The sequence below is a fragment of the Acanthopagrus latus genome, chromosome 15 (assembly GCF_904848185.1).
Source record: "Acanthopagrus latus isolate v.2019 chromosome 15, fAcaLat1.1, whole genome shotgun sequence".
NCBI lineage: Eukaryota > Metazoa > Chordata > Actinopteri > Spariformes > Sparidae > Acanthopagrus > Acanthopagrus latus.
Window position 1 is genome coordinate 7,799,639 of NC_051053.1, and position 23,201 is coordinate 7,822,839.

Consider the following 23,201-nt stretch of genomic DNA (forward strand, 5'->3'; position numbering starts at 1 on the left):
ATGTGTATTTTCTGCAGAAAGGTGTCACCTATGACCTGAGTTTTCCCGGCCAAGCTATCACAATAATTAAAATCGAAGCGCTCTGTGTTGATTTTTGCCGTTTCTGAGCCGTGAAGATGAGAATCGAAGACACCGCTGTGACTGATGAGACTGAGGCAGAGCGCGGAGAGGAGACAGGTCTCAATCGCTGATGCCTTCGTCCCGCCCTCGCTCAACGCTTATTGGCTGAGCACTTTCAGCGCGGCCTTCCATTGGCTCACCCCGCCGTCAGTTTAATCTCCCAATCTCTGAATACCGCACGACCGGGTAGGCATGAAGACCTGATAAGAAACCAGCAGCGGGGTACATCGCTGGTGGATATACGGAAGAAGACGGAGGACGCGCTCTGCTATGGTAAGACCCTCAAACTGATCACATTTACTGAACACACGAGCAGTGAACTTTAGCGGTGTAGCTACCCGGTTAAACCCTGAAAAGGAGCAGGATGGGAAGAGGTGCTCTCAAGTTGGATGAAGGTTATAACGCTGGAAATTCCTGTCATACGTTTATGAATATCTTACATCACTGAAGATTTTATCCTTACGACTCCTGTAAAACTACACAGGAATGCATGATTTATCAGCAAGTGGCGATTTCTGATGGCTGCAGTTGGCGTTTGTCTAAAATATTTTAGAAAGGTGTCCTGTTGTGTGTTTAAAAACTGGCATCCCGTGCGTCGTTTTGGAGCTCTCCTGGACAGTTTTTACGCGCCTCCGGGCGCAGCTGCCGGAGAAGGTGCGATAATTGGATGCGAATCTCGTGATGATCAAACCAATTAGCGGAGCCGAAACGAAGCTTTCTTTGTCCGCCGAGGGAGCTCAGAGGTGGGCTAATGCGCAATTTAGTCTCAAGAGAAGAGAAGAAAAGAGGAGAGGTACAGACAGACAGATTATGTAAATTCTCTGCACCCTCAGACTGACCCCCTATTCTCCTTTGCTCAGCTCTCAGCCCCTCCACTCTGTCTCCTGTGCAGCCATGTGCGCTGGCTGAATAATTCATAATAATGGTGACCGACTGCAATCCTTCAAGTTATGGAATATTTATGCTCCCATTATTATGTATGAATATGCATGAGAGATAGACTGACCATCCCATTATGCACCTACTCTGTCAGCAGATTCCTTGGCTGGGAGTGGAGGCGGGCAGAGAGGTGTTTTAAAGGGAGGGAGGAGGGCTGCTGGGTGGTGAGGCGGCCTCTGTAGTTAACAGGCAGTTTCACGTGGGTGACGAACAAGTGCATCCTCTGCTGTAGTGAGAGATAAGAAAGGCAAGAGAGCTAAAACGTTCCCCATCTTTCGTGCTCAGTGTTCATTGTTCAGCTGAATCTGCAGAGATCTCCCAGAGATCACTTCCCAGTCAGGTGGTGGTGTGGTCAGTGGCGGGCAGTCTGTTTCCTGGTTTTTGTGGTGACGATCACTGCTCATGCAAGCATTTTTTTTTTTTCTTCCCAAGTAACTTCTGTCTCAGCTGCAGGAAATGCAGAAGAATCACTTCCCATGTGCTTATTCTTAACAAAGCTCTGCCTCAGTAGCTTTTAAGAATAGCAACCATCAAGGGGTTTGATGAACTAGGCTCAGTTTATTATAAATGGGTCAGTAATAGATCACAGCGGAACTACTTTGAATACATTAAATAAGTCAGACATAAATGGAACAGTTCAACAAAAAGTGAAAATCTGTCGGTCAGTATCTACTTCAAGTCAATGGAATATGGGGGGAAGTTTTGTAATTCACAGAACATCTCTGGAGCTTCAGCAGCATCGCAGTATTCTACTTAACAACTCAGATAGATGGAGACTTGATTTAAATGTAACAAAACAGCCAACAAAGGCTTGTCTGGTGGAATCCAAGACTCAAGAAGCCCAAGATCACATTCAGTTTGATTTGAAAAGATATTATTCACCACTTATTTTAAAAGCCAGAATCTTCCCTGTAGCTGTAGCGCACACTCTGTTTGAGGGGGTAGTGATGGTGGTGGCTCAGGGGTATAGACAGTGCCTTTTACTGGAAGGTCGCTGGTTCACTTCCCCTGGTCTGCATGTCAAAGAGTCCTTGGGCAAGATACTGAACCCCAAACTGCTGATGTGTTGGTTGGCACCTTGAATAGCAGCCACCACCATCAGTATATGAATAACTGCTAGTCGCTTTGGACAAAAGCATCTGCTAAATGCCCTAAATTTAAATGTAAGTGGTTACATGAGCTCAGTAGTGTAAATATTGTCTTTTGAATCAATTCTGGATCTCAGGGCTTCTGGAGACTTTGATTACACCAGACAAGCTGTATGGATGAATGCTGCGGCGCTGTTTTGCTGTGAAGCTCCAGAATTGTTTTGTGGACTAAGAAACTTCACGTGACATTTCGTTGGCATGACGGTGAGGAGATATTGACTGAATATTCAATTTGGGTGAACTTGTACTTTAAACTGATTAACCTCCCTTTTTTATCAAATATTTATACCAAATGAATCATCTCACAAAGTACTGGGAGTCCCAACCAACAACTCAGCCATGAGCATGTCTGGACTGAAAACTAAGTGAAAAGCTTCAAAATCCATCTGCCTACTGTCCTGCAGGCTCTGTTTCTGCAGATGGTGTCGGGGGTTCATGCTCCAAGTTCATGACAAACGGTCTCTTACCACTGAGCGAGACCCAGTGATGCAGCAACACTTTACATATCAGATGCACATAATGATTTAGACACTAGATGGCAGCACAATCCAGTGCTCAGATGTACATTTTCAGGATCAGTTTGTAGCAAACACTGAGCTGTGGTTATAAAATGCTGAGGATGACATGTTATGGCATTTTTAATAAGACATTTCCTCTCCATTGTGCACTTATAACCTCTTGTCTCTATAATTAGTTTCAATAGCTGCTACATTTTTTAAGTTCTGTCAACAGAAAACCTCCAGTTCTCAGACCAAAGCACAGACACAGACTTTCATTAACACAAATACCAGCATCATGTTACGTCATGCTCATCGAACTGCTTACATGCTGCTCACCTCAATTGCAATCATCTCGGTGCAAAGGCCACCGTTATTTTACAAGTCAATACGAGAGGCCATCTTACAATAGGTTGACACGCGTGGACTCGCTCAAAACACTATGAATCACACCAGGACCAATAAAGTCACGCTTACTGACTGAAAACACTCGTGAATCAGGGACCACAAATACTGTATGTAGGTTACAACTACCTGGCACCGAAACATCATGTTACATCATATGTGGTGAATGTGATGATAAATAATAGTGCCCCAAAAACATTATATGACACTGGCGCTATTACAACAATGATAAAAAGTAGAAAAAAACGCACAGCTATAAAAGTTGGTGGCCAATCATTTGCCACTACATATTAATGATTCACAGTTTGAACTACATTTTAATCATGTGGTTACACAAGAAGTGTGTAGTGTGTGTCGCAGAAAAGGTTCAGCAAAACTGCAGTTTGTGTGGAAGTCTTAACATGTTTGGTGAACTGTCTTTTGTAGCTGATATTATGACTGACTCCATTATCTTCCACTGTTTGTAGCCTGCTGTCCTTCACAGGGAAAACACAGATGGTGTCAAACCAGAATTTGCAAGTTAAAGTATGAAGCACATCTCCCCGTACGGTTTCAAATTGTGTTAGTTTGCGCCTGTCAACAGCTGTAATCTTTTCCATGTTAAAATGACAACACGTCTCTTTTCTCCACTGCAGTGATGTAGGAGGCGATGTGGATTTCCAGTATTTGAGTGTCAGTTTCTTTAAAACATCTGATGAAAAAAGAATAATTCAACAAAATCAAGAGAACAACAGTATTTTAATGTTGAATTTGGCTGCGATCGAGCTGATTTTTGATTACAGAGTGTAGTCTGAATGTGGTGTGTGTCTAAATTTGGTGTGTAACGTCCCAATCTGCAAAAAAAAAAAAAAAATTGTTGCTGTTAGCAGTATCCTGTTTAACCACCTTAACAATGGCTGTCACTGAAGTCACCTGACTGCTTTCTATTTATTCATTGATAACGTGCTACCAGGGAAAAGTCCCTTAAAGATTCCCAGACTGAGACAAAGGCAACTCTATTAAGCCGTTTACTTTCACTTTCCATTTTACAACCAAGCATTCAGCAATAACATCAGGATCAGTTAAGACAGAGTCCATACCAATACCAGCTGCTAAACTGTGTGTGTGTGTGTGTGCGCACGCCCGTGCGTGTGTGTTTTCTCTGTCCTCAGGCTGCACTCGGATCCGTTCTGTCACGTGATTTACTGGAAATCAGAGCTGGCATTGCACCGGTTTACAAGCCATCGTTAAAACTCTCACTTTTCAACAGCCCACACCCTGATCACCTCGATTCTCAGTTGTGCAACGCTACTGAACAGTCCATTAAAATATAGAACTGCAACCTGCGGTACGCTCAACTGACACTGTCGTGCTTTTCAAGAACACCTCCAGTAATTGCTCCTACATCGAGTGGTCACCTCCATGTATCTGTGCAACAGAAAGAGATATAGTGATAATAGAACACACAGTAGGCTCCTGTCAGAGCTTAGAGATATTTGTTCAGATGTTTTGAGGGAGACATATTTATTCTTTGCCGCCGCTCGCTGACTCACATCCTGTCGTTTATTAACTAAAGCTGAAGCTGCGGGTTAAGCGACCTCTCATATCCTGCCAAGTACTTGATCTTGCTTCCCATCTTTGAGTCTGAAGATAATCAGGAGTTGTAACAATGAATTGCACACAACGTCAAGCTGTTGTTCTGATGTACTTATTTATTTAAAAAAAAAAAAAAATCCTCTATATTCATATAAAAATAAATATCCAACTAATTCTCTTCAGTTAGCTCTTCCAGCTGCATACACAGAAGTACATACAAACAATACATTGACCATCTTGACCATTTAACAGTGTTTTAAAGCTCAAACTTTTAACATGTATGACAAGCCTCCAGGGCTTAGTTCCATCAGTCATCTGCACAGAAAACATAAGGCCCGCTGCTGAGAATGATTTACACTCAGAAAACAATTTAGGGGCACTTGACATGTGAGCTGCATGGCATTTACAGCGAGCAGAGTGATAGCCTGCTGTTTCTCCAACTTAACAGTGTCTCCGGTGGTGAGAATCAGCGTTCACACTTGTCTCCGTGCAGTAGCTTCCCATCTTTGGTCAGGCTGCTCGCCTACTGGGAGTTGGAGGACGAGGCTTTCCTGATCTGGCCACGACTCCTCTGTCGAGACCGCTGGCGCTGACCTCTCCCCCTCCCTCTCCTCCTCCTCCTCAGGCACAGCTTTGTTTCACGGCCCAACTTGTGAGCCCTAGAAAAACACACACAGAGGAAGAGAGCTTTAGCTTGGAGGAAGGTCTGTGAATGATACTGTTGTAGAACTTGCCGATTAAAATGAGACCTCTCAGTTGAGTCAGAGTCCATTGTAAGTTGGGGAAATATTGGTGGGCAATATGTTTGTAATGGCATGAGAAGCTATTATGAAATAATTCATCAAATACAGTAAGGAAATGAAGGTTTTTAATACAGAATTAGTTGAGTACGACTGTGTTAGAAGCTCCAACTTTTATTGTTTCTGTCTCACAAGTAGCAGAACATGTGGTGGAGAAAACTGCACAACTATGTGCTTTGTCCGGACAAGAACGGGCTTGGCAACAATTAAGATACTGTTGGCCGTGATTTATGGAAAATATGAAGTTGGGTGGAACTCCAACTCTGCCCTCTATAACCAGTTATAACCTGTCTTGTAAAAATATTATTGTATTTTGCTGTTTTTTTTGTAAATGTTTTAACGTAATTTTAAGGATTACATGTTGACACAGCTATAGTATCCCCTTAGGCTTCACTTTCACAGATCAGTGCCCTCACCTGTTCCAGCAGCGTATCAGCTGTTTGCCCATGGGTGCATCTGGACTGAGACACACTGTCTCGTTGTTGCTACTCAGTGTCACCCTGAAAAAGAAAAGAACACACAAAACCACACATTTACTCACGCTCATCTGAATGTCTGTGAGCGTACATTAATGTCACGCATGTGTGTGCAGGATTTGGTACTCACATTACTGTGACTTTATCACAGATGGCGCTTTTTGGAAAAACTCTGAGCTCCTTCAGTTGTCCTTTGACACCCGCTTGGGTGTCGGGACACGAGCATCTTCCCGGGACATACGGGGACGAGTCTGACTCTCTCACTGCACAGACACAGTAACAGGATTACAGGTTAATTCAATAGAGTGCAACACGAGCTGTGATTACTTAAAGTCTAAATACTCTGTTAACACAACACATTTACCAATCTCTCTCTCTCTATCTCTCTCTCTCTCTTTCTCTTTCTCTCTCTCTCTCTCTTTCTCTCTCTCTCTCTCTCTTTCTCTCTGTCTCTCTCTCTATATATAGCATATCATAAAGGCATTCAATTCGTAGATTCTCACCTGTGATCAGTACACAGCAGAGGCTGAAGAAGGCGAGCTGACAGACCGACCGGAGATAAAGCTTCATACTGGAGACAGGCTGAGCGTTGACACTGAGCCCCTGAGCCACATGTGGCTGTTTTATACCCTTGCTCCTCCCCCCTCACAGTCGGAGCTGGGCTTTCCAAACCAGGAAATTCCCCATGCCTGGCATTTTCCCGGGAAAATATCAGGACACTGGATTTAGGATGCAAGGATCAGGGACACCATTCCTCAGGCTTTGTCAGAAAAAAAAGACCTGACACCTTGAAGGACACACAGATTGATAGCTAAGCTTGTGTTTTTCTCTTACTGCACATAAATCGACTACTCTGGCGTTGCAGACTTGTTGTTTTCTTGATAAACTGTTCCACACTCACATGGCCAAGGAGTGTTTCCAATCATTTTAATGATGCTAATTGTTCGTAAGAGGTTTGCCACAGTGGCGGGAGGTCTCCTTGAATGACATGAAAGACACATGAAAGTTTTCCGGGCTTTGTTCAGCGTTGCCTTGACATGTAACTTCTCTGGCTCTGAGTCAATAACACCATGTGATTTCTTGTCATTCCCTGTCCCTGCTTTTAACAGGAGTCATTTGTCCGGCAGCGTCTGATTTAGAGAAAAAGTACTCAGGGCTCAAACTGAATTACGAATATAACAACACAATGTTCGTATTTAGTATTTATGAATAATTGGTTGTGTTAAATTACATTTTCATGTCACGGTCCGTCATCTTTTAAGGGAATTAAAGGTGCTGTTTGTAAGAAAAGTCTCACTCCCAACACGGGGATGGCAGATGGCTGCAATTCTAACGCTTCAGTGAGACCCAAAAATCAACTTGTCATATAGATAGCACCTTTAAGGTTATCTGTACATACACATCATCATTTATGTCGATTGGTTTGCAGATAATACCGTCATTATGTTGTTTCATATTGTTTGTGTTGTGTGTTTTTTTTTGACTCAGCTGGGCTCCAGACAGAATGAGTGAGCCTCAGACCTTCGTGAAGCTCAGCAAAGAGAAACTTATACCAAAGTAAGTCCTTTGCCTTCACTCACCGCACAGCAGTTAGCCACGATTAAGTGCAATCACAGTGGGGATTTCTTGTATGGATTTCATCACCGCTTGCGGCGCTAATCGACCATCTGTGGCCTTGTCTTCACGTTCAGGTCTGACATCTTATCACTGCTGAGGACCTACAACTGTTACCACGAAGGGAAAAACTTCCAGCTGAGGACTCGCGAGGTAAGAAAAGGCTCAGCCACCTCACACATGTCACAGACTGGCGGAAATAAGAAAGATAAACAGGGAGCGTTATCAACAATTGCACACCCATGAGCGCGTGGGCGTGCTGGACTGCAGGGCATTGTAAAGAAAAATGGGTCGCACACACATCAGTGCTGGAACCAGTTAAACCGGCGCTTTGATTCTCGGGCAGACAATGACGACCAAACGATCTCAGGCCAAACAAAATCCAAGTGTGGCTGCAGATCTGAGCGCAGAGCTGCGACTCCTGGCTTCTTTTCCAACATGCCAACGGGCTGAGAAACCACAAAAAGCCCCCCTTTTCCCTCAAAATGGAAATGGAAATGGAGGGAGGGAGAGATGTCGCATTTTAGTCATATGCACTGACCGACGTTTTGCTGTTGCTGTGTCTCTGCAGCTCCTTGGTTATTTGTTTGATAATCATCCTATGGGTTTTATGGTCAGGAGTTCCCCTGTGTGTTCACCAGCAGGTTTTTCAGAGAATGTGTGTGTAGGGGTGTGGGGTGTCATGAGCGTCCCTCTTTTTTGTCCCACCAGGCAGACCCACTACATCACTTCACTCTGGGAAAATCCCACACACTCACATGTCGCATAATATGGCTCCATGCAACATACAGTACACATGCACAGACAGACAGAGGGACCGATGATGTCACATCAGTGACATGAAATGAACCAGTCTTATGGCTTCAACCCATTAAAGGGGTAATTTGTAGTGAACATTAGTGTTTGATGGGGGGAGCTGAAACAGATTGTGCTCATTATTGTCCATCATTATACACAGTGACTCAACACATTACACTACACCACTGTAACTTGTCATCGCTCATCTGAGGTTTCTATGTGGGTGTAATGTTTTAACTTTGCTGAAAACAGACATCAGTAATCCAACCAAAACATGTTGCGTCACTAATCGGTATAAAGATTCAGTCAAGGCTTTTAGAATAACCTAAATATATATCTATCTTCTGCAATAGCTGTAAAAAGAGAGTCATTTCACAGTATATTTTACTGTCCGTGTTATAACTCAGGCCGCCCAAGGCTCTGGCTTTGTGAAAACCACAAAAAACAGGCAAAGAAAGAGTCCTAGCGAAAACAACTTCAAAGTAGTAATGACTCACTAATACAACTCTGATTGTATTCATTGTATCCGCTCTTACTGCATTCAAAGATGCCTGTGTTTTGAAAAGAGACCAAGCAGTCACTTCCAGGAAGACAACAGAGATATCTGTATTTTAAATGAATGAGATGTACAGGCTTTGAAATGATATAATTTTAAAAAGTCAATTAGAGTGTATGTAAACTAGTGTCTGATGCAGGGGTTTTCACCCCAGAAGTTATTGTAACAAAAATTGTGATTCAGACTGGTAATATAGTAATATATAAATAATAATAATATATTGGTAATATAAAATATTGGCTCTTCAACAGTATCATTGCAGACTTTCTAGCTGGACTTTCTAGGTAATGTACAGAAATTTGATCTTGATGTATAAACATTCTGCTGCAGTAAAAAAAAAAGTGTGTTCTTGCTCCACCATTCAGTTTGTACTGTGAAATTACTCCTTTACAACTTATGTAGTAGTTGGGAATCAGCAGAGCCCTGATTCCCAAAAAGCTGGGACAGCATAAAATAAACTTGATGAATTGTTAATCCTTATTTGACATATATTGTAAAAAAAAAAAAGAAGAAGAAGAAGAAGACAGCACAAAGACAATAAACAAAACCAAAAACCAAATCCAAAAACACCGGTTTGGAGTTCGTTGGTGACAGGTGATAGCATCGTGACCGGGCATGAAACATGAATCTGGATGGGGCGAGGTTCACCACTTAGTAAAAAACATGTTTTTATTGAGGATGTTACATGGGCCTGTCAACACATTGTAAAATCATTGTCTCGTGGCTCATTTGCAAATTATCACTCTCTGTTTTTATTTACATTTTACGCAGGATCCCAACTTTAAAAAAAAAAAAACTGTTTCTCTTACTTGAAATAAGTCACCTGCGGGTACTTAGAGAACATCGCATTTAATCGTTTTGCTTTTTTTTAAGGACCTTTTCTGATTAAGTCCATCTGTCGTATCTGACAAAAGTCAGAGAATTGTTGTCTTTTCTGAAACATATTAGAAAAAAAACAAAACAAAACATAAAACCAAAAAAAATCTGGAAGCTACAGAAACTTATTGGGGGGAAAAGTTTGTTTCTTGACCTCTCATGAGCTGACAAAACAATCCTACAGCTGCCAAGCCTCAATGTTTAAACCAACATGGATGAGGTGTCCACAAAAAGTGCTCACAAAAACGGAAGCATAGACATTAATATAGATTAAAAGCTTCAGAACAGCTACCCTATGAACTTTGGTGTTACAGTATTATGGGGCAGGATTTGTGTGGTTAAAAGAGCTTCCTACAAAGTACATTGTAGCAGTATGGTGACAACTGCAATAGAACACATGATCGGGTTGAAATGAGCTCCTTTATGTAAAATGATCTATTCTGTTACTCTAATAATTCACACTTGACATGATCTAGCGACGCTGTTAGAGCTGATGGATTGAGGCCAGAGGTTACTGAGGAGTGACTCAGTAGATAGTCTGGGGATATGAGGGTCAGAACATTACTCAGCAGTGACATTCCTGTGTAATTGACTTTTGATGAAATCCAGCCGTAGACGGGCCACCATCATTTCCAGAAAGAGTTTACTGCGGTCATATATACACAGGGGCTGTGAGCAACAAAGTACATTTATTCAACTATAACAATATACAATGTTAAGTTTTGATTTTGAGGTACTTGTACGTCACCTGACTTTTTCCATGTTGGTGATGTTAAGATGCATCTTTATTGTTCCCTGCGAAGAAATAAACAACAGAAACAACAGAAATGTGTTAAATCATCTTTTAGCAATTTCAACATTAAAGTGATAAACACATTGATGCATTGATTTTATATGGCAATCATGTTGAAAATTGAAATATTCTTCTGTTTTATCATTTGTAGCTCGATACTGGAGTTTTGTTGCTGTTGTTTATAGTGTTAGGTAGGAAAAATACACCATTACTGTTATTTTGTATTTATAAACACTTATTTTTTTCACACTTCAGGTTTCATATTGGCACATATCTGCAGATATGATATATGATAGGCCAGAATGTCGGTCAGGCTCTACTGTTGATGCCGTTGTACCTTTTTTTTTTTTTCAGTAAAACATTGAAAGCATGACTTTTACATACAATACAGTATTTCTACGCTGTGGTGGATGTATATACCTGACATATCTGAGGATTTGTCTTTATTGTTCAGTGATAATTGGGGCGTCTGTGTGAAAGGAAAAGTGGAGGATGTGGTTGGAGAGGGAACCAGGATTTACAAGTGTGGTTGCTTTAGGATTACGTCGTGAGCTCACCTCTGCAGGTGCAGTCAGGTGATGTGTTAGTCATGTCGTGGGCGGACATGTCAGGTGCTCTGCGGTTCTGCACCATTCACTGTAAACAGACCCAGAATCTTCTCGGAGAACACAAGCGCCAACACGTATCCCCACTAAGAGTACAGCCGTATCAGGTGTAACTATGTTGATGAGGTGGAGAGCTGGAGTTGTTTTCTCTTTTCGCTGCTCTGACTGCAGAGCAGCAGCCCTCCCTGAGCCAGTAATGATCCACTGTCTTGCTCAAGGGCACTCCAACACGGTGGATTTTCGCTCAGTTAAATGGATGTGCTTTTACCAAACCCAACTTCCACTAGATAATCTCTTCAGATTATAATGTTGTTGTCAAACGATGTGGGGCTTATCTGGGATCAGCAAACCACAGGAAGGCGTTTGTCTGTGCTTGTTTGCTCAAGATCCTGAAATATCTAATGTGCCTGCAGCTCCCTCTAGTGGCGGTACCATGAACATTGTAGGGAAGAAAAGGCCACCACTGCAGCACCATCGACCACCACTAGATGACAGTGAGATGCTGGGGTTAAAATCACTGATGTGGTCGGTTCAGACCCTTTACTGACAGTCGGTAGAAACAAACACAGCTCGAAAAAAATGTGTGCGATTATATTCTTTCATATTGAATTAATAAAACTGTTGCTACAATATATATAAGTAGTATTTCGTTGTCGCTGGTTAAAGGAGGTCATTTGAGGTACTACTACTACTTTGTTCAGGGGGTTGATCTGTGAGATAAATAGAAGATGTACCCAGAACTAAGAGAGTAGCAGTACCACAATGCAGATATACTCCATTACAGGTAGAACTACAAAATTGTTAGCATGAAAATACAGTAAAAGTTTGAGAAGAAAAACTTTTACTTTATGTTTGGGACATTTTTGCATGCAGTAGGCAGTGTACCATTTCACAGTAATATATATTGCATTATTGGACTTATAATGATGATGATGTGTGATGTGTGCAACACTTAATGTTGCAGCTGGTAACAGTGTGGGTTCATTTCAGTTCTATTATTGATTGCTGTGAAGCTTGTAAATTTTGTACAAGCTACAAAATGTAAAAACTGTGTATGTTCCATTGAATCTGCTAAGTAACTATTAACCAAAGGTCTCAGGTAAATTTACTGGGGTAAAAAGTAAAAAAAAATAAAATAAAAAAAATAATGTCCCTCTGAATTGTAATCAGTGTACAGTAAATGTGAATAGTTACTGTCAACACTGACTAACAATATGACTGTGTGAAAATTAACTAGAGACTTTGACAATCAAATGTTCCCCTGTGAAATGCATTAAAGTTGAAGTAGATTATAGAATTGCAATAACTTAAAAAGATGTACCTCATAATCTTACGAAGTATCTGAATAAGAGCACTTTGTTTAACGCCATCACTGGCCTGAAGGCATGACCTCTCAGTCTTTTGATACATCCATAGATACAAACTTTCAGTAGCATTTCAATTATGGCTTCTTCTTTTTTTTCAATTGCTGACATGCAGCTCAGCTCAGCCTGGATCTGGGATTTGAACGACCTTCCGATCACCAGCCGACCTGCTCTACCCACTGAGCCACAGCTGCCCCGCAAATAATCCTCACTAATCATTTCAGCTCTTTTCTTGACCGTACCTGAGATGCATTGATCTTCAGCTCTTTTGTCGAGTAACTTTCAAACCAGCAAAGAATAAACATTTTCATGATTATTTTAGTATTTTATTACAAACAATATCCTTAACATCTTTACAAACAATGTAAACACGTAGACTTGAGTCCTCAGTGCATAGAAATAAATAGATCTCCACTTTTCTTTCAGGCCATCGTATTAAGTCCCATCATACACCGTGTTGTTTCAGTCTTCATAAACAGAGCAGGTACTTCCAGCCTTGTTTGATTACTAGATCCTCCACCAGAGTGTGTTCAGGGCTTCACACAACAACAGATTTTTGTTTCAAGTCCTTATCTGTCCAAACAGCCAGTCCATGGGGTCTTTGCCCCTGCAGTCTTTTTCTCTGCTCATCTTCAGAGAAAAATCCTCCGAGTTGTTCAGACTCAGACTGTAAAGTCTGGAAGTCCTTAGTGCGCGGGGAGATCCGCGAGGAAGTGAGGCTGAGACGGAGGGCTTCATCAGAGCCTTTGAGAAGTTCCGCTGCCTGGGGGACCTCTGGAGTCTGACGGGGCCGCAGCTGGGGGCCTCGACAGGGCAGGCCAGTGCCTGGATACTGCTCATGTAGTCCTCTTGAGACTCGGAGCTCTGGGTAGACTGGGAGGATGAGGGAAGCGCAGGCAAGTCCTCGAGCGTCTCAGTAATTGTTGGTAAGAGAGGCAGGGAGAGCAACAATCGCCTGCGTTTCATGCTGAAGGGGGAGAGGAAGAGTAAAATAGTTAGACAGTGATTTTAGATAGTGATCTTAATTTTCTGTTTATTATGGTCTTTCACTGTGCTGCTGAGAGATTTGCTGTTTTGCCTTTTGTTTTGTTAATGTCCTGACTTAACTTTAACCTGAATTATTTTTTCATGTACTCGATCAAGTAAGCTATGTGATGCTGTTACATTTCCTTTAAAAGCAGCTTGTAATGGATAATATCTGGTGATGATGAAAACAGCAGAAGTATTCTCACCTTTGAGGCTGTAGCTGTAGATTTGATATGCAGAGTGAAGCGGAGTGGTGTCTCATTTGCTCGGTGGAGTCTGACTGGATCAGAGCGCGTACCCAGGCTTTATAGTGGCACGCTGAGGGACAGCGATTAACCGCCTCGTCCAAAAATAGCTTGGCTGACCTTACTCACATCGCTTTGTGAGGGTGTGCCCATGCCTGTTCAGGAAGCTCAGGAGTGGTGGGTTAGCGAGGTTCAGTGCTGCAGCTGCTCTCACTGTTTATATTACAGAAACAATGAAGCCTGGGGAGCAATCAGCCTCCCCTTCGAAAACCCACCCTCTGCTTTCTTCTCTCCCCTCTCTGACATGAAGACGGCTCTACAAACTGCCTCCAGCATTATAATTCTTTCAGTAATTCCTCACTGGAGTGGCTCTTTTTGACCCTGCCCTGTACAACCATGAAATAACAGTCTGATGTGTAAAGTTTGAATGTGTGTCAGTCACAAGTTAGCCATGCAACTCGGTCCGTAAACAGTCAGGAAACATGAAAGCTTCCCATGAACTACTTTAACTCATGTGACTCTGTTACACAATCTGACATCCTACTTTTCAACTTCATTGTTTTAAGCATTTCTGCCAAAATCTCTATTTATACCCTCAGTTTTGATCTGTTTTTTCGAGCTTCGAGGCACCTTTTGATTGTTCAAGTTGGATACATTTTTGTCAGTTCCTCCGTCAGATGAGTTGCTTGATAATTCTCCAAAAACGTCGACACATTCACCTTTTATGAACCTTTTATCGTGCTTTTTGGAATCTGACCGTGCACCGTGCACCTCACACCTCGCCTTTGTGCTTCTGCCTCCTGAGAAATTGTTCAAAGATAACTCGGCGTATGTCCTCCATGAGCTGACTGAGACCACATTTTTGTATTAAAGGACGTCATAACTGGCAATCTATCACTGAGGACTTCTGATGAACAGCTTGTGCAAGATAAACCCGTGGATTCCATATCCTGTTCGATATGTACACACCTTAGCTGTGTCGATATCAGACCTACACAACACAGTTATCCTGTAAAATATGATAAGCTATTATCGAGAGAAATATGAAATAAAGCCATCAGTCAAATTAATCTTTGTTCACTGTGTAATTTGTCTCTTTCTAGCAAATAAGTTATACTCAAAATACGACAGTAAGGAGGCGGAAGAGTGTCTGTAACTGTGATGTGAAGAACAAATACACTTAACAAATATGAAAAAGGCAACTAGATGAAATGATACAAATATTTTTTTGAAGATCCATAAGGCTGAACATCTGTGCTGGATTATTTACACAGTATCATAATATTGGTATTACTAACTTACTTACTTGTTTTTTATGTCATGATTATCATAAATACCAGTGTGTCATGGCCCTCTAATACACCCACACACACCCATATATAGACCTAATAAAAATGATTTGCCTAATTTCCAGTTAAACTTCTTTTGATTAAATTCAGCCCTCCTTGACTTTTCATGTGTTAGCACAATTTCCCATTAAATTAGTTCGACAAAAATTCCGCGGTATGACCACAAACATTCAGCTAACAACACTGACTTCATTGATGGACACTCAGATCCACAAAATCTCAATTAGAAGGTCTTCATGGTATTCCGTGGCATCAAATTAGATACAGTGGTTATATAACAAGCTGTTTTGAAGGAACACTAACAAGAGTATTCGTTCTGTGTTTGTTTACATGAGGCCCCGGGTCTGGTTTAATATTTGATTCATCAACTGGCTCACTTGTAATATATGCACAATGAAAGCTTCACTATTCAGTTCCTACCAATCTTAAACATGGTGGCACAATTTGTTTCTCCTGTATTCAGAACACTTACAGCTGTGTGACCATTTTCTTCCAACAGAGTTTCGATTTTGTGAAATCAAAGCACCTCCCCGCCGCCGTGTGTACGTGCCCCAAAGCAGTCAATCCTCTGCCTCCTCAGACGTGACTTCACCCCTGTACTGTGTAAATAAAAGGGCGGGTCAGACCTGACGAGGTTTCTCCGAGATGAGAGGGTTCACCCCGTGAACGCTGCGAGCGTCTGCTCCTGCACGTACACCTGATATTGAGCCGCTGTGGCGGGCGGCCAGCAGGATTTCCCCTCTGACCATGAGTCCTGATAATTATTGTTGTATGTGTGTGCTTGTGCATGTGTGTGTGTGTGTGTGTGTATATGTGTGTGTGTGTGTGTGTAGGAGGATGGAGAGCTCATCCTCGAGGGGTTGCTGAACATCTACTGGGGTCTGCGCCGACCAATCAGGCTTCAGATGTACGATGACAATGAAAGGTTTCGTCTCAACAGGTACCTGATGCAAACTGACACACACACACACGCGCGCGCGCGCCTACATGTGCTGAATAAACAGATGTGGGCCTTGTAACTACAACAGAATCAAAGGGGATCTCACACACAATAGAAACACTAACAACTCTTCACCAGTATCCCCACCCTGTATTATTTAGTGAAGGAAAACTGGATAAGCAGCTTTTACCAGTGTGGAACATGATGTTTCTGTATTTAAGGTTTGGTCAACTTTAGGTTAAGAGAATACTTTATTCATCACTAAAATGGACATTTCCTTTTTACAGCAGTACAAGACACAGTTTTAAGAGGAAGTTCATGGAATATAAGTTAATAAATCAATTATGAAATAGGAAATTGAAGAGAAACATTCAAAGCAAGGTACAATAAACATGACTTCGGAAGGAAAACAAGCATTTTGAATACAACATTATCCTGATATTTATGGCCAAAAGAATCTGTCTATTCATCACAATTGGAATGGAAGATGGATCAAAAATGAAAATAATTGTTAGCTGTAACCTTGGTCAAGAATGGAGAAGCCGCTATAGAGGAAGTAAATGGGCTTTATCAGAAGGATATATTCTCACTGCCTCTCTCATGTGTCCCACATGGAAAAGATATGGACATCTGAACCCACAGACCAGTATTTTTAGGAAATGCAGTATGTCAGATAATTAAAGATATAACATTGGGGGCACCACTAAGCTCAGTTGGTAGGGTGGGCATCCCATATACAGAGGATTTGTCCTCGCTACAGCAGCCCCAGGTTTGAGTGCCAGCCTGGTGCCCTTTGCTGCATGTCACTCCACCTCTCTTTCATCGTGTTCCCTGTTGTATCTGTACCTGTACTATCAATAAAAAAATATATATACGTAAAAAGATATAACATTAGATGGAACATTTCTGACTTAAAATAGCTAGACCTTTGTTGTGCGTTTACATTATTCCAAATGCTTTCATGATGGTCAAACCCAGAAAAATCCATTTCATTTAAGGTAACATACGTGAATAAAACTGTAAAACATTAACTCATCTGTGAACATTTCTACCTGAAGCACATAAATAGATTTTTGTCATCAGTGGTGGTTGTTTAACCGTGAAGAAAACAACCCCAGTGATTCCACACTGCTAATGTCTTTTGATTTGTTTGAGAGTCACAGTGATAAACCAACCTCCTGTAAAACCTGAGGTCTTATGTCTTTAAATACCTTCTTACTATTGAACATGAAAGCCTATACTTTACCTTGGGAAATGTAGTTTGAAAAAAACAAAGGATCTGTGGAGAGACTGTTAGCTTAGTTTAGCATAAAGTGTGAAAGGGGGGGCAACAAGTACACATTCAGATCTACTCAATCTTATTTTTGCACCTCAATGCATTTTAAGTATTGTTTTGAGCCGCAGGAATGCTAACAAACACATTTTGTGCGCTCTACAGAAACAATGTGGAAAAGGAGTTATCACCAGAGTCCAACAACAATCCCCCTTGCAGAGAGACTGGACCAGCTGGTGAGTAACACACAGGTGCAGTCGCTCTCTGACAAACACGTGGTGGATTTATGTACACATGCTGAAACGGATTAGAAGTCGGCAAGCGCTTTAGTCAGCACATCCAGTGCGATGGTTGGCTCACGTGGAGAGTGAGGATTACCGTAAAATGCAATTTAGATCAGATCACCGCCACTATAAATAACCACGGTGAGACTACTCAGTCATCGATATGGGATTGTTTCATTAAGCCGTTTTGTCACCTGCTGACAACGCACGGGTGTCATCTTTACCAAAGTTAAACAGAGTGGTGTCACATGGTGTTCTTCTTGCTGTCTTATAGGATTTACAGTTCTGATGGGAAGACTAAACCCTGGCACAGAGCAGACAGGGTTAGACATTCTGATTTAAGTGGCACTCTCTAGACCTGGGCTAAAAACAGTGCACATTATATGGGACTGGAAATGAACACATAACTTGGAGAGGCAAGTGATTATAAAGAAATATATAGAAACAATTTATACATTAATTTGGACAATTTACTATGAGAATGAATGAAAACAGTGTGACTTATTAATTTATAGGGAGTTTACAGGCATAGCTAATACACCTACACATACCTATAGATACACCTAATTAAAATGATTTGCATAAGTGACCATCACAATCTTTCAGTTAAAGTCAGCCCTTTTCCTTGACTTATATCTCAACGTATCCATTCATAGACACTCCCATCCACAGAATCTGAATTAGAGGGCCTTCATGGTGGTTGTATAACAAGCTGTTGTGAAGGAACACTAACGAGAGTATTCGCTCTGCGTTTGTTTACACGAGCCCCCAGGTCTGGCTTAACATATTGATTTATCAACTGGTTTAGTTGTAATAAATGCACAGTAAAAACTTGATTGGCTGGCGGAGCGTCACTATTCAGTTCCTTTTTCTCATCAGTCTTAAACATGGTGACACAATTTTTAGGATAGGTAGAATGTCGATGCTTTTACTTGTAATGGAGTATTTTCAGATTGTTGTAAAATAGAAGCAGTACTTCTAAAGTAGTAGAAGGAAAGGCCTAGTACTTTTTGCCCCTCTTCCACCACTTCTGCAGATGTACATAAAAGCATGCGTACGGTAAGAGAGGTTTGTTTTTCCCCAAGATGGTGACGTGGTCGGTCAGGAGGAAGAGGACTCTCCTCAGCTGCTGAGGACCAGGAGTGATGCTTCCTTCATGCAGATCCAGAGGCGGTCGAGGACACACACTGCACGCGACTTGCAGCGCTTGCGCACGCACCGGTTCTCAATCAACGGACACTTCTACAACCACAAGGTACAATGAACAGAACACACATGCGAGCACACACATTAATGCGTCCCGGTGTCGACACATGTCCAGCTGCAGAGGCAGGAGTTTCCTGTGCGGGTGAGCCTGTACTTGAGTTTCACAACAGCCGGCTTTGAGCTGATTTCATTAATGTTCCACAGAGTACAATGAGTTCCTTCAACAGTTTCTCCAGAGTACAGTGTGTGTGTGTGTGTGTGTGCGTTGATCCCAGCTGCACAGATTTCCTTTCTGTTTTAGATTTCCTGCTCAAAATGTACAAGGTTCTCATGTCCAGGAATCCCTGCTCAAATAGTGTCAGGCCACAGGTGTTGATGAAACAAAGTCCCCGGTACGTTGTGTCCTCTCTGTAACAGATGCCTCCATGTTTGCTTTGTCTTGCCTCCAGACATCTGTGTTTACTCCAGCCTATGGTTCGGTCACTAACGTGCGAGTAAACAGCTCCATGACAACTATACAAGTCCTCAACCTGCTGCTACACAAGTTCAGGGTACGACACTGGTTACACAAACGAGTGTTGTGTCTTAAAATGTAAAGTTATGAGGCTAAAAATAATCTCTATTTGTGTTTTATGAAGGTGGAGAATAAATCTGAAGAGTTTGTCCTTTACATGGTGCACGAGTCTGGGGGTAGGTTGTAACTTTCATTGTGACTGCGTGGCTAGAAACATTGCGCATTGGAGTGTTTGTGATCATTTTCTTTCATTGTGGGTGACTCTTGTAGAGAGGACCCGACTGAGGGATGGTGAATACCCGCTGGTGGCCCGCGTGCTCTACGGACCCTGTGAGAAAATTTCCAAGATCCTCATCACAGAGGCCGACCTGGGAGAGGAAGTCACATATGATGTGAGTCTGGGCCTCCTGCCACCACTCTCTCTCTCTCTGTCTGTTCTGACAACTTGTTCACAAGATGTGACCTGTTTTGTTTTTTGTTTTGTTTTTTTGTTTTTTTTTTTTTCATTTTTGGTGTAGTCCTCAGCATAGACACACAATGATACAATGGAGCAGACGGTTGGGTTAAATTTAGCGAGATGAGGAATGATATCCTGCTCCAGGACTGATGTAACAATAGGCTAAGATGACCGACGGTGTGTTGTGGCTGCACTGTGTGATATAAATAAAACCTGATTGTTGCTGGAGGGCTTTTCTAGATTGTTTACCTCTGGTGCTATTTGGCTTCAGTTTTGTCTTTACTGTCCATCTTTTGAAAAACCCACCTAATATTGCTGCCTCAATACAGCAGAGGGCAATTTTCTGATACGTCGCCTGATATCTTTTTTTCCGCTCCAGGTTGCCCAGTACATAAAGTTTGAGATTCCCGTGTTGGACAGCTTTGTGGAGAAACTGAAAGAGGAAGAAGAACGTGAGATAAACAAACTAACCAAAAAGTAAGTCAAGCATCTCCGCGCTCAGCTGGTTCCACAGCGTCGTCTTTAATGACATTATGTGCGGTCAGTTCCTCCAGGCACTACGGCATAACAACATTTCAGTGAGGACAGTGTTTGTCCGACACATTCATTAATCAGTGTTTGCACAACTGTGTTATCGTCAAGTCATATGACTGAGATTTCTGCCCTGCGACCCTTACTCTGTGTGCGCCCCTTAGATATATGGCTCTGTATGTTTGTACACACACCGGCATGTTGTACAATCTACCAATGACAGACTCGCTTTCTCACAGTCGGCACTGCAAGATATGCCTGGTGATCTTTTTTTGTAATATCGTTCTTATTGACAAGAAAAAACAGTGAAAAAAAAACAAGCCAACAGCAAATCGATCCTGCTACGCTCCCAGCTGACCATCTTTTTACATTTTTACATCTTACAGTGAGCAGGAACTTAAAAAATCTATGTAAGTGTGCGTCCGGGGCCGAGATCATGTATCTATCAAATGGAAATCCGGATACAGGAAGTGAAATAGATTAAATTCCGATAGTAGACTGGGTAATTTCACAGGGGTTGTGATGCTCAACGAGTTTATGTAACGTTTTATGACTGCGTCTTTACCAGCGTCAACCTGAGGGGGATAAAACGTTGTGGCGCCAGTTTGCGTCACGCAGTGATGTAATTACATGGTTCAGCCTCTATGTAAAATTGGCCTCAATGACCATCGCTGTTTGTGGGGCCTCGGCTGAGATCCACAGACAGGTTTTCAGACAGGAGACCTAGTTAGGCACTGTTGTTTTTGCCTTTAATTTGTTGGCAATAGGAAAAATAATGTCAGCCTTATCCTTTATAGTAGATGCAGCTGATGTGATTAGTTGTGCTTTTGTCACTCATTTGATATGTCCCTTGTTACGTTTATGTAAATAAATATTTTGATATGTCTGTATTTGTATATTTTAATATTGTGTATTGTATGTGTGTTTTCTCCCCTCTGCAGGTTCAGTGCTCTGAGGACTATGATTCAGCATCAGCTCGAATGCAAAGCTAACACCAGCGACCGAGAATGACCGTTACTGTATGCATGTGAACCTGTGTAGTGTGTGTGTGTGCGTGTGCGTGTGCGTGTGTGTGCTAAGCGAGGGGAAGGGGTGGGTACAACACTAATGATTGTTGATTTACGATGGGAACTTTTTTCCAGTTGCTGTAGTAGAATGTGGAGGTAAAGGTTGAAGAGTAAAATTAAAGGCTGCAATAGAACCGTAGAACTTCGTACACCAACGTGCTTCTACTTTTAGAATTACATATCTCAACAGTTTGTATGACCTGTTTTTTCAGCATTACTATTACCATGATGTGTGTCACTGCTCTGATATCTTTGCATTTTGTATGACAACTCTATTCTTACTGCAGATGTGGATATTTATACAAGCTGTTTTTGCTGATGTTTTCTCCTACCTTTTTATGTAATAAATCAATTTTAGTGTGGCCTTCATAACTGCTGTTGGATCTCTGCTGACACCCAAAAAATAATACTCAGCTCTGACTTCCCACAAAGAAAACAGCTGCTTTATTATTTCCTGTACTTCCACTGTGACTGGAGCAAAGATTAGCATTGTTCTCCTGAGTGACCCTGTTTGCCAGCTTGTTCCCATGAGATTTGTGCATGTGTTTGTGTGTGTGTGTGTGTGTGTGTGTGTGTGTGTGTGTGTGAGAACCTATCAACATTACACAATGGGGGTATCCTGAGAGAGGAGGGCTGTTCCTTTTTCCCACAGTTTCAAGAAACAGCAAGGCTGTTGTAATATTTGGTGGAGCCTTAAACACTGACTTACAGCCAGTCGACCATTATTGTTCTTTGATTAATCAGATAACAATGATGGTCCTCCTCTGGGTCTCTTGGCAGTCTTTTCAACTCGATGTGAAGACTGAAGAATTATGGGGGAACTGAGTTCAGTTCACGGCCCATTTTGTAATCCACAATGAATGACTTCATCTGTGTGACTTCATCTTCAAATAGCCACAAACCCACAGAGTTACTACTTACTTATGGGGTTATGGACTCAATGTGACAGTTACCTTCAACCTTGTTTTCATTATTATGAATGAAACCAACCAAAAGGGGTGCTAGGAAGTCTGGGGGGTGAATGTTATGATTGGTTGAACAAGTTTCTTAATTCCACCAAATGCTCTGTGATGTTTTACAGAGTTGCCCTTTAGAGCAGGCTCTGGATAAGAACCAATTTATGATAATGAAATGACTTGACAAATTTATTTCTGTTTCAAAGATTAATTAGGGGGACAAAAAATGTGCAGGCAGGACAGCATTACAACTATCAAATGACATTTAGCCACACCTGGCATACAGTTGATGCAGTTAAAGGAGGGTGGATCATTCTCCAAACAGGAAAAGCAACTTTGGCGGTGTGTCGATACTTGCCCTGCATTTATGGAATGATCCACATGGCTTCTCAGAGAGATGGCTCTGTTTTCACCAGACTGGGCCTCAGTCAGTTTGAAGCATTTTATTCGTCATGATTGATATGACACAAACATAAACACAGTAACCACAAAGTAAAGTTGGGGTACATTTCATTTCAAGTAATTACACGATGCCCATTCTGACTAACTTTGACCCTGGATTACTTAGAAAATTACGTGGTAAAACTACTTCATAGTATTTGAGCAGGTAGTGTTGGAGGAACAGATTCCAGAAACATAAATTTGTACTTATGAAAGAAAATATCTTTTTTTTTTTTTTTTTATCTCACCTCAAAGTTAGAGGAAAATGCTTGTTCTGATGAACTTTGATCCTGATTACTTAAATTCGTATTATTTGCGCTGGTAGCATAAGAAGTACGGATTCCAG

The 23,201-nt window shown here is 41.7% G+C and overlaps 2 protein-coding genes across 4 annotated transcripts; one reads left to right on the forward strand and one right to left on the reverse strand.

Moving 5' to 3' along the window:
• Window positions 1-300: 300 nt before the first annotated feature.
• Window positions 301-21,830, forward strand: rassf4a (Ras association domain family member 4a). Of its 3 annotated transcripts, none has more exons than XM_037124666.1 (11): window positions 301-393; window positions 7,449-7,517; window positions 7,652-7,727; window positions 16,020-16,126; window positions 17,565-17,635; window positions 18,769-18,938; window positions 19,339-19,440; window positions 19,528-19,579; window positions 19,674-19,795; window positions 20,240-20,337; window positions 21,333-21,830. In XM_037124666.1, the coding sequence occupies exons 2-11, from the start codon at window positions 7,465-7,467 to the stop codon at window positions 21,400-21,402; spliced, it is 921 nt and encodes a 306-aa protein (XP_036980561.1). In that variant the 5' UTR covers window positions 301-393; window positions 7,449-7,464; the 3' UTR covers window positions 21,403-21,830. The 3 variants fall into 3 exon arrangements, with proteins under 3 accessions (XP_036980561.1, XP_036980562.1, XP_036980560.1); XM_037124667.1 differs by lacking the exon at window positions 301-393 and adding an exon at window positions 846-913; XM_037124665.1 differs by lacking the exon at window positions 301-393 and adding an exon at window positions 6,751-7,300.
• LOC119033992 (C-X-C motif chemokine 9-like) lies at window positions 4,781-6,622 on the reverse strand. Its single transcript, XM_037124669.1, has 4 exons — window positions 6,464-6,622; window positions 6,091-6,223; window positions 5,901-5,984; window positions 4,781-5,343 (listed from the first exon to the last, which is right to left on the reverse strand). Exons 1-4 carry the CDS (start codon window positions 6,528-6,530, stop codon window positions 5,208-5,210), a joined length of 420 nt encoding a protein of 139 aa, XP_036980564.1. The 5' UTR covers window positions 6,531-6,622; the 3' UTR covers window positions 4,781-5,207.
• Window positions 21,831-23,201: the final 1,371 nt, after the last annotated feature.

Excerpts from the sequence above, each read along its gene's own strand:
- rassf4a (XM_037124665.1), top strand. The coding sequence starts at position 7,278 with ATGGCTGCAATTCTAACGCTTCA. Across the intron at positions 7,518-7,651 it reads AAAGAGAAACTTATACCAAA|GTCTGACATCTTATCACTGC; the intron begins GTAAGTCCTTTG and ends CTTCACGTTCAG. Across the intron at positions 20,338-21,332 it reads ATAAACAAACTAACCAAAAA|GTTCAGTGCTCTGAGGACTA; the intron begins GTAAGTCAAGCA and ends TCCCCTCTGCAG.
- LOC119033992 (XM_037124669.1), bottom strand. The coding sequence starts at position 6,530 with ATGAAGCTTTATCTCCGGTCGGTCTGTCAGCTCGCCTTCTTCAGCCTC. Across the intron at positions 6,224-6,463 it reads CTGCTGTGTACTGATCACAG|TGAGAGAGTCAGACTCGTCC; the intron begins GTGAGAATCTAC and ends GTGTCTGTGCAG. Across the intron at positions 5,344-5,900 it reads CTGATACGCTGCTGGAACAG|GGCTCACAAGTTGGGCCGTG; the intron begins GTGAGGGCACTG and ends GTGTTTTTCTAG.